The sequence below is a fragment of the Tupaia chinensis genome, unplaced genomic scaffold (genome assembly GCF_000334495.1).
Source record: "Tupaia chinensis unplaced genomic scaffold, TupChi_1.0 Scaffold141090_1, whole genome shotgun sequence".
NCBI lineage: Eukaryota > Metazoa > Chordata > Mammalia > Scandentia > Tupaiidae > Tupaia > Tupaia belangeri.
This window is the reverse complement of record NW_006200956.1, coordinates 670,562-681,667: the sequence shown is the minus strand read 5'-3', so window position 1 is coordinate 681,667 and position 11,106 is coordinate 670,562. Positions and strand designations below refer to the sequence as shown.

The 11,106-nt window shown below is 45.2% G+C and overlaps 1 protein-coding gene across 1 annotated transcript in view; it reads left to right on the top strand.

Annotated features, from left to right (window-relative positions):
- Window positions 1–11,106, top strand: part of GABRG1 (gamma-aminobutyric acid type A receptor subunit gamma1) — a 103,779-nt gene that overhangs the window by 51,102 nt on the left and 41,571 nt on the right. The window contains exon 3 of the mRNA XM_006162884.2: window positions 1,536–1,603. Coding sequence (XP_006162946.1) covers window positions 1,536–1,603 — 68 coding nt within the window. The remainder of the gene's footprint in view (window positions 1–1,535; window positions 1,604–11,106) is intronic.

Below are 11,106 nucleotides of genomic sequence, written 5' to 3'. Positions count from 1 at the left end.
GCCAGTCTGTGTCTCTTGATTGGGGAATTTAATCCATTCACATTCAGTGTTATTATCGATGTAACTGGGTCTGACCCGACATTTAAGTTGACCATTGTCACAGCAGTCTTTTATTCCTTTTTTTCTGTCAGTTAGCTCTTTAGTTTTCCTGGAACAGTACTTTCTTCAGGGTTTCTTGAAGAGCTGGTCTGGTGCTGGCAAATTCTTTCAGGTCTTGTTTGTCTGAGAAGATTTTAATCTTCTTTTCCCATATAAAGGATAATCTTACAGGATACAATAATCTTGGTTGAAATTGTTTCTTTCTTGGCACTTTCAATACATCTTCCCATTCTTTCCTTGCTTGCATTGTTTCCGTTGAGAGGTCCAGAGTTAGCCTGATGGGATGACCTTTGTAAGTCACTTCTCATTTCTCTCTTGCCAGTTTTAGTATCATGTCTTTATCTGTGGTCTTAGATAGTCTGGCTAAGATGTGCCTTGGGGAAGATCTTCTGGGGTTGATTCTAACTGAGGTCCTTTGTATTTCTTGGGTCTTGATGCTTGAGTGCTTCTCTAGACTTGGGAAATTTTCTTCCAGGATTTCATGGAATAGATTTGCCATGCCCTTATTAGTTTCTTCACCTTCTGGGATGCCAATTATTCTGATATTTGGGCATCTTATGGAATCTAGTATTTCTTGTATATTATCCTCTTCTTTTTGTTATTTTCTCTATCTTTTTGGTGGTTCTTTCTAGGTCAGAAGTTTTATCTTCTACATCAGATTCGATCTTCAGCATGGTCTAATCAACTTTTAATACTTTCAAGGGAGTTTTTGATTTCTTCTATTCCAGACTTTATCTCTAATAGCTCCATCTGGTTCTTTCTCAGAGTGTCCATTTCTTCTTTCATATCTTGGAATGACTTCCTCATCTCTTGGAGTTCATTGTCTCTTTTCTGTTCCAACTCAAAGAATTTGTTCACCATAAATGTTCGACATTCTTTGTCTGACATTTTGGTAACCTCGTCCATTAGCATGAGACATGGAGGGGAGGTACTCTGTATTTCCTTGTTTATTCATACCTGAGGCTCTTCTTGTACTTCTAGCCATTAGAAGATGTATTCACTTTGAATACCTCTTGCGGGAAGGTTACTCCGACTAAGTGACTTTCCCTTTTGCTGCAAATTAATGTTTGCCGAAGTCTCTCTTCTGTTGTTTTAGCCAATGTGGTATCAAGAGGGGCACTCTATTGAGGTGTCTAGGGGTTGGTCGCTTGGGCTGGGGTCTGCAGGTGAGGTGAGTGGGCAGTGATGTCCCTGCCTCAGAATCGCTGGCTGGCCAGAGGCCTGCCGCTGGGTCTGTTCAGGCAAAATTTTAAAAAAGAAAAGAAAAGGAACTACTTAGAAAACACGACCGTTAGGTATAAAACGCAGTACAGTGTTTCCGTATTTCATAATGAGGACTGGTTTATAATTGAAATGCTAAATGTTACTAAGTATTAACATTTACTTAAAATAATCTCTGATCATGTTTTAACCCCTTTCTGTGCTGCGTTTCACAGTGAGGCCCACAGTCATTGAAACTGATGTTTATGTGAACAGCATTGGACCGGTGGACCCCATAAACATGGTGAGTAAGGCATGAAGCGGTGATGCTCTGACAGAGAGGTTGTGGACACACCTCCGGAACAGAGCGAGCGGGGGTGATTTCCCATAGCCATCCTGCAGGATGCAGATCCACGTCTGGAGTTACTATCCCCTGCAGCTAAAGTGTTGCTCTATCTAAGAGCCCCAGGGCTGCTGTCCAGCTCCCTGGGCCTGGTAGGGCAGTGTCGGGCCTAAAGAATGAGCCCCTGGTCCGGTAGGAGTCAGTCCCTGACGAAATCAGAAGGAAAGTGTCTTAGTCCATGTTTGCATTGCTAATGGAAGTACCTGAGACTGGGTGAGTTAGGGGTAGGGGTTTATTTTGACTCTGATTCTGCTGCATACAAAGTCCAAAACCTTTGTTCTGGGCACGGTCAGTGGGAGCACCGAGGATGGCACACGTGCAGAGAGAGGGCAAGCTGCAGGCATTTCCTTTTTCTTCTTTGAAAATGATTTATTTCATGGTGTGTATCATTATTATTCATTTGACCAGAGACAGACAGAGAAAGACGTAGAAAGTAAGAAAGCAAGCGTCCCAGATCCAGGACTCAAACCATGTTGGGCCACATGAGAGGCCAGCACCTTCTCCACCATGCCACTTGCTGACCCTGGCATTTCTTTTTTCTGTTAGCCAGCTCTCTTAAGAGCCAATTTCTTCTGAAAAGGGCTGGCACTCACTGGGTCTGGAGAGACATCGTTAACCGATGTATGAGCCCGTGGCCGCCATGTTGCAATCCCCATGACTCGCTGCCCAGCAGGCTTCACTGCCGCCCAGCACCAAGTTCCCGAGCACAGGCCTGTGGGGGAGTAGGTCATCATCCGAACGATAACACCCTGCTGGGCTCCAGGTCCCCGTCCTCTCATGTGTCAAGTCCCGTCATCCTATTCCAGTAGCCCCCAAAGTCCTGTTTCCCCTGTCATTTATTTATTTATTTTTACATTTTCCCACAAACATTTACTTTAGGTATCAAAAAGTGTTAGCTCATACTCCATAGTTCTTGACAGTTTATTTACAACTTTCAAATTTTCAAAATACTGAATTTTAAAGATAATGTTCAAAATGATTTTGTAGAGCCCCCAAAGTCTTGACTCACTCTAGCACTGACTCACAAAGTTCAAAGTCTCATTTGAGACTCAAGGCAAACTCCAAAATCAAAACAAATTACTGCCAAAATACAACTGCAGAGCAGATTCAGGGTGGAAATTTCCATTCCAGCAGAAAAAAGGACTGACAGGCTCCCAGCAAGTCGAGAACAGGGAAGGCAGATGTTAGATCTTGAAAGAGCGCGTGCTGCCCCCTGGATGCACTGAGGGGTCTGGGCTCCCCAGACACCAGGCAGCCTGTCCCCTGGGCCCTGTTGGACTCAGCCCATGGTCCCGCTCTCTTCGGGAAGTCTCCTGGCTGCAATTGCAGGCTGATAGCCCCACAGCTCAGGGGCCTGGAGGCCTGCCCGCCTCTGCAGCCTCGCTACACAGCCTTCCCGGGGCTCTGCTCTGACAGCTTGGCTTTGTCCTGCTCCACCCCTATGGCAGTCTCTGCCTCAGCCCCCAGGCTGCCTGACACATTTTTCAAAATCTCAGCAGAGGTCTCCACATTCTTGAGTTCTGAGCCCCTGAAGAAATACCTGAGTGTGCATACCACCAGCCTCTGCTGCTCCCGTGTTCTGGAATACACGGAATAGATGGTGGAGCAGTAGCCTTAATGGCAGGGCAGCCTCCACCTGGGGCCACTTGACAGGGCTGAGGAAAGCCTTCCTGGGATGTGGAGGGCAGAGGCGGGAGGCAGCTCGGGACAACAAACCTGCCCTGGGCCCATGCCCTGAGCCAGTCTCCTTTCCTAAGCTTCTGTACTTGTGCTAGGAGAGGCAATGTCATCGTCGTCTTCCTCTTGGTCGTCTTCTTCGCTTTCCTTCTCCTTCCTTCCTTCTTCCTTCTGCTTCTCCTTCCCCTTCTCTTCTCCTTCCTCTTCCTCTTCTCCTTCTCCTTATTCTCCCTACTTTCTTCTTCATTTTCTACACTCATCGCCTGGATCACCTTTAGCTCTGTTCATCTCTATAGCAGCCAATCTCTGCCATTTTTTTCTCTGCCAAACAGGTTGTTTATTCTTTGCCACGTGGCTAGGCTGCAAAGTTTCCAAATGTTTCTGCTTTGCTTCTCTTTGCACTACAAGTTCTGTTTTAAACCGTGCCATCGCTCTTTCACTGAAAAGAATGCAGTTGGCAGTAACCAGGCAGTTCCTTCTTTGCTCTGAAGCCTCGCTTCCCACATTGATTACTTTTCATTTCGAAGTCTTAGGACATGAAAGTTGCATAGCCAGATTCTCTGCCGTGTTGTGATGTGGACGGAGTTCTGTTCAAATTTTCAATAAACTACTGCTTATTTTCCTTTGAAAACTTCCCACAATGGCCTTTACTCTCCATTTTTCTGTTCTTTACTTTTCTTTTGCCATAGGGTGTGTGCACTTGCCTGAGAGACCGAGAGGGGGTCAGAAGGAGACAGAGAGAAGGAAAGTGAGAGAGAAATCACCTCCCCGGGGGACGGCCGTGCTGCAATCCCTTCTCCATTCTCCTCTCCGAGAAGGCATGCACACATAAGTGCCTGGCATGGTTTTCAAACTGCCAAGTCCTGAACTCAGATCATGGCTGGCCATGTGGGAGTCGAGCGCCTTAGCCACCATGCACCTGCTGGCCCTGCTGGCTGTCTTTATCAGCATTCTGGTCTTTACCACCGTTTATCCTGCCAACATCAAAAGAAACCTGAGGCATAATAAGTTAATGAAGGTGTCTTATTTGAGCCAAAGCTCAGGACAAGTTGATGGAGGATCAAACTCTGGCTTTCCCGGCCTGTGCTTGTTACAACAGACAGTGGCCAGGAGAGCTGGTTTCCAAAACAGAGAAATGTTTGAAGAGGAGTGGTTACAAGTTCTTCGTCAAGAGGTTGTGTTGATCTACTTAAAACGACACAGGCAGCAGAGTGGCTATGTCTTGCTCTTTACATCAGGAACTCAGGAACACTGGGAGGAAGAGAGGCTGCGGGACACGGTGTAAAACCTGTAATCACCTTCAACACCGCGGCTCATGTACTGTAACTAACACATGCACTGTGAGCCCCAACCCTGATGGGTGTTGGGTACAGCCAAAGGCTCGGGCTTATGCTTGGCTGGGCCTTTAAAATGCAGCTGGACCCGTATCCCACAGAACGCCCTGCGCCGCTTTTCTTTCATAAACTAATCTCTTAAAAGTTCCAGGTTATGGGACCAGCAGTTAGTGTAATGGTTATGTTGCTGAACGCCCATGTAGCTGATCCGGTGTCTTAACCTCACACCAGGTGCGTATGCATGCGTGCCCAAGATCCCGAGAGGAGAATGGAGGAGAAGGGATTGCGGCGTGGCCATCCCCCCTGGGGGGTGATTTCTTGCTTTCTATCTCTCTGTCTCTCTCTGTCTTTCTGGCGAGTGCACGCATCCTATAGCAAAAGCCTCTCCAAAAAATAAAAATAAAAAAGTTTCAGGTTTCTTCTAAACTGCTCTCCTCCTGGGCCTCCATCAGGATTTAGACTTTCCTACTCACCTCCTTCCTCGTTGCAGTCCCAGAGCTGCGTTCTCATTTTCAGGATGGGTAGCCCTGCAGTCCTGCTCAGTCGTCCCCGTGCTGCCTGCCCTTTATTCCGCGGTGACAGGAATACCCGAGGCTGTGTGGTTTATAAAGAAATGCGGTCTATTCAGCTCCTGGTTCGGACGTCTGAGGTCCAGGGACCAAGTCTGCTGAGGGCACAGCAGGGAGGGGCCAGGTCTTGAGCAGAGCTGCTGTCCGTGAGCTTATGTTTCTATTCTGGCCTCCTGTCCTCTGCTTATGGAGCCTCGGGAACTCAGACGTGCGGGCCTCGCCCTGACGACCGCCATGCCCGAAGGCCCCACCGTGGGACACCATGAGGGAGTTCAGTGTTCACGTCACCCTCACTGCAGTCAGGTTCCAACACACGCATTTTGGGGACTATCCAGGCATAGCCCAGTGAGAGCAAATTCCAAAGCATGAACCTTGGGCCCAGTCGTTATTGAAACCATAGCATAAGGCCTGAGGGGAAGTCCTCAGCTGGAGACTTACTGGCAGAGAAAGCGACCTGCACTCAGTCACAGGGGATGGAGCTGTCCGGCAAGGTCAAGAACATTCCCAGCGCTCAGATGCCACTGGGGTAAACAGTCCAAGATAAGGAGCTGGCACTGAAGAGGCGTTTAAGTGGATGTGTTTATTAAGGATGTGTTCTTACCCACCATATTAGGAAGCTTATTGAGTGTATGCATTGTATCAAGGTACGCACATTTAGTTTTTCAATGCGTCACTTTTTTAGTTTTTAAAGGTTTTTGCTATAGAGTGCGCGTACTTGCTGGAGAGCGACAGAGAGGGACGGACAGAGGGAAAGTAAAAAACCACTCCCTAGGAGGTTGACTAGGCCATAATTCCTTGCCCTCCATTCTCTTCTTGGGATTTGGACACACATGCACATACACACATGCCCAGCATGAATTTCAAGCCACTGAGGCTAGGGTTTAAGCCACGGTCGGCCATGTGGGAGTCCAGCACCTTAACCACTATGCCACCTACTAGTCCCCCAGTATGGCAGTCTTATGATAGAGTAGAAGATGGATGTGAGAAGCCAAGCTCAAAATTAGAGAGAACAGTTAAGAGTTCGATGCATTGAGCCAGCAGGTGGCATGGTGGTTAAGGCGCTGGACTCTGAGATGGCAGACTGTGGTTTGAGTTCCAGACAGCTTGAAAATCACGCAAGGCATATATGTGTACCTACCCAAGAGGAGAATGGAGGAGAAGGGATTGTGGCATGGCCATCCCCCCTTGAGGATGATTTCTCATTTTCCCTCTCTCTGTCTCTCTTTGGTGAGTGCATGTGCCCTATGGCCAAAACCTAAAACAAATAAATAAATAAATAAATAAATAAAAGTTTGATACATTAATCTGGGCCACAGATCTTTTAGTGCAGTAGCAATTAAGATGGAGAGGATAACAGTACACTTACAAAATTTAGCCGTGCAAATTTTCCAGAATGTTGCAATTTATTGGTTACGCATAGCTGACTCCGCAGTACCACAGAGAAGAGACTGTGCAGACGGGAGCTCCTCCGTTATTGGAGACAGGGGTGCAGGCACCGCGCCCCTGTGAGGGCATGTGCGGGGAGCTGCCCAGCAGTGAGGCGCTATCTAGGAAGATCTCAGGACTGGATCCGCACATAGATCAGGGAGGGGAAGAGAAGCAGCAGCGTGTGATATGAGGGAGCCAACCCCAGGAAGATCTGAGTCAATCCGACGGAAGAGTGAGATGAAGAGCCCAGGCTTGAGGACGAGGTGCTGGAACGGGGTCAGGGCACCTCACGTGCAGGTGGAGGGAATAAAGTACTGAAAGGAGAATACTTAGGGAGGTTGCAGGAGGCAGAGAAGGACCAGGAGAGGATGGTATTAGGTTGTCGAGAGATTAAGGAGGATGGAGATGGAGAAAATATTGATAGTAGCTCGTTACAAATGCATGCGAGAAGCCAGGGGATTGGATTAAGCTCACTGGGATGAGCAATTAGACGATGCTGAGATTTGGTGGAGCGGTGAAGGTACGAAAGGTGACAGCTGCAGTGTACATCCACAGAACTGGTCCCGTAGCCCAACTCCCGGCCACAGAACCCTGGGAACGAGGTGCACTCCACAGGGACAGTCGTGAACCACGCCGCTTTCAAAGTCCTGCGGTGTGGGTGGAAATGCAGAGTTAACTCTAGGAGACACTGTTTTGAGAAACACGGTCTAAAAGAGGGTGAGAACATGGGGTAGAGAAGGTAGAGGAAGAGAAGAGAAATCAGGAGGGAGAGAGAATGCGAAGGTGTCAGAGGAAGGCCTTTACAGTGGAAAATGATAGTGTGTGCTCTTCATGCTTTATCTTTTATACAAATGGTGAGTGGTGGCTTATTACTACTTGAAGAACATTAATACCACCAATATAGTTAACAGACATTGTAAAAAAAATTTAAAAAGGACAGGTGGCATGGTGGTTAAGGTGCTAGACTTCCCCCTGGACAACGGCAGTTCAAGTCCCGGACCTGGCAGCTTGCTTTCCACTTTCTCTTTCTCTCTCTCTGGTCAAATTTAAAATAATAATAAATAAGATTGAATAAATAATTATTTAAAAATAAATAAATATTGGGTCTTGGCGAAAGTCTTGACATATATTTTCATAGAAAAAACAGAAAAATGTGTCATGATTTTCATGGGGACCTAATACATAAATGGACTTTATAATATTCTTTTCCAAATCTTAGCAACCCCATTTCCCCCACTTCTGTGAACCATACTACCGGGTCCCCTTTCGTGGGCTCAGCCCGGTGTTACACTCATCTTGGGTTTTGTCATTGGCATTACTCCGTTTGGGATGCTACGAGTCCCGTAGATTTCTCGCCATTGTGCATCTGGAAGCCCGAGACCCAGCGCTGGCTGGTTTGGTCTCCCGGCCTCGCAGGACTTGCAGGTGGCTGCCCTGTGCTGAGTCCCCACCTGGCCTTTCCTCCGAGTCACCCATTCTTGGCGTCTCTGTGGATCCAATTGTTTTCTTCTTAGTGCAAGTCAGATTAGATTAGGGCTCACTTCTAGGGCCCAATTTTTAAATTAATCACCTCTTGACAGACCTGTCTCCAAAGACAGTCACATCCCGAGGTACCTAGGGTGAGGGCTTCGTTAGAGGAATTTCAGTTTAGCCCATGTGCTAGCCAAAGATAATTCTCCGATTTATGTGTTTTGCTGATTTTCCCCTCACTTCACTTATTCATTATTTCCACAGTCAAGGCCTCTCTGTATCACAGACATCAGCCCTTCCGTACCTGGAGAGACTTGTGACAGGCTTGACGTCTGCTGTGTCAGCTCGTTTCTGCAGATGGCAGCTACATTCGGGCTTCCCCTTCCTCAGCTGGTGTCCGCATGACCGTTACTAAGGTTTACAGCTGTCTGCATGGATTACAGGAGTGACAGCACTTGGGCCATACCCAGACTGGCATCTTTGTCGCCTTAATGCCAATGAGTATGGACTGGCTGTGGGTAGACGTTGAGAGCAGGACTGGTTAGAAGTGTGTCTGGGATGAGGGGCCAGCACTCGGGGCCAAGCCAGGGCTCACAAGAAGCTTTGTCAGAAGTGAGCTGATCCTCTGTGGGAGGGGACTATGCCTCAGAGTGAGGGGAGGGAAAGCAAAGCGATGAATGTCGTACCTCAGGGAGCACGTGCATTTAAGGCCCTACAGGACAGAGCTGAGGTAGTAGAGGAAACAGCAAATTTGCTGAGAACCTGAAGACAGAACAGTGCCATGGAAGCCCAAGGAAGCTGGTGAATTCATTAGGATTAGCTCTGCCCAAGTAAATAAATTCCTGTGCGACCCATTGATTTTAATAAAGAGAACACATTTGAAATACATGTGTGCAATCATGATAAATTTTTTTGAGAGGTTTTTGCTGTAAGGCACATGTGCTCACCAGAAAGACAGAGACAGAGAGACAGAAAGTGAGATATCACCCCCTGGGGGGGGATAGCCATGCTGCAATCCTTTCTCCTCCATTCTCCTCTAGGGATCTTGGGCACACACGCGCACGTCCCTGGTGTGAGTTTAAGCCACCAGGTCTGGGACTCGAATTGTGGTCGACTACATAGGAGTCCAGCAACATAGTCATTACACCATCTGCTGGTCCCAATCATGATAAATTTTAAAAGTATTTATTAATTTTATTTATTGTTATTTTTATATATATTTTAAAAAATTGTTATAGGGCACATGCACTCAACAGTGAGAGAGAGAAAGTGAAAAAGCGAGCCACCAACTATGGGACTCGAACTACAGTTGACTATGTGGGAGTCCAACACCTTAACCACTATGCCACCTGCTGTCCCTTCATGATAAAGTTTTAACATTATACAAATAAGAAATTTTAGAAAGCAATATATTACTAAAATGTTAATATTTCTCTTTTGGAGAATCTTTTTTTTTAAGAATTATTTTATTCAACTTTCTTTCTTTATTTTAATTTGACCAGAGAGGGACAGAATGAGAGAGAGAGAGAGAGAGAGAGAGAGAGAGAGAGAGAGAGAGAGAGAGAGAGAGAGAGAGAGAGAGAGAAAGAGAAAGTGAGAAAAGCAAACCGCCAGGTTTGGGACTTGAACCATGGTTGGCCATGTGGAAATCCAGCATCCTCAAACACCACGCCACCTGCCAGTCCCCATCTTTTGGAGAATCATACAATGTTCAGTTTTCAATTAACTGAGGCCTACAGAAGAGAACCTTGTTTGAACATATGGAAAAGTCTGCTTTTTCCTGAATTGTATTTATATATATATATATTTGTTTTAAGCATTTGTTTTAAACTTGCATGAATTCATAAAGAGAAAACAAGGTTTGTAAATAATAGGATTCGTGGTTGTATTAATATTCCAGAAACACTGACACGAATGACTACCAAGCAGCTTTATGATAAATTTCTCGTATAAAAGATTCATGGTATTAAAGACTTAGTTTTCCCAGTGGGGCAAATTACATACTTGTCACCTTGGACAGTGATTTTTTTTATTTTTTAAAGTTAAGTAAGTGAACTTGCTATTGAAACTAGTGATACTTAAATACGTAAAAGAAAAACTATGAAATATTCTATAGGAATACATTGTCATATTAGGGCCTAATAAGAAGCAACTTACATAGGAAATGATTTTAATTGGATACAGGAAAGCTAGGTTCATTTTTTTTATAAAATAAACAAATTTTCTTTGAATGTGAGTATAATCAAGCGAGGAAACTTAAGTGTAATTAAACAAGCAAGAGGGTATTTTTTTCCCTTCCCTTTTCCTTAAATGAGTATTTAATACTCATTTAAGTTACTTGAAGAAGAAAATTAATGACTCAGTTCATTTTTTTTTAAGTTAACTAAATTGTACATGGCTGCAAAATGTTTCTTTTTAAGTTTGCTACATAAAATAGCATTTCTTTAGATTGCATAGTACCTAAAACAACATCATTCTATAATAATATGTTTTCCTCTTTTCTTTTCTTTCTAGTGTTAGATTAATGGTTTTGACCATGGTCTTGCAATCAAAAAACAGGGTATGCAGTAGGTGCCGATTAAATGAATCAATACAACAGCTGATAAGTCATTTCTGTAGTCTCCAATTCGAAGCCGTATAATCAAAATGAATAGCAGGCACACTAATGGGGATTGGGATAAAACAGAGTAACTTGGGGAAAGGCTGCTCAATTTGATGTATACTCTGATTAAAACTATCTTAAATATAAGTAGAACAAAAATATTCAACCAGAAGGCAAGAAAAATGTTAATAGAGGCTAGTGACGCTGGAATTAAGGTATTTTTTAATGTCCGAGCGGCTCAGAATTGGGGGAGATTGTGTGTGTGTGTGTGTTTTTTTTTTTTTTTTTTTTGAGAGGTTTTCCCTTTAGGGGGCGTGGGGTCGC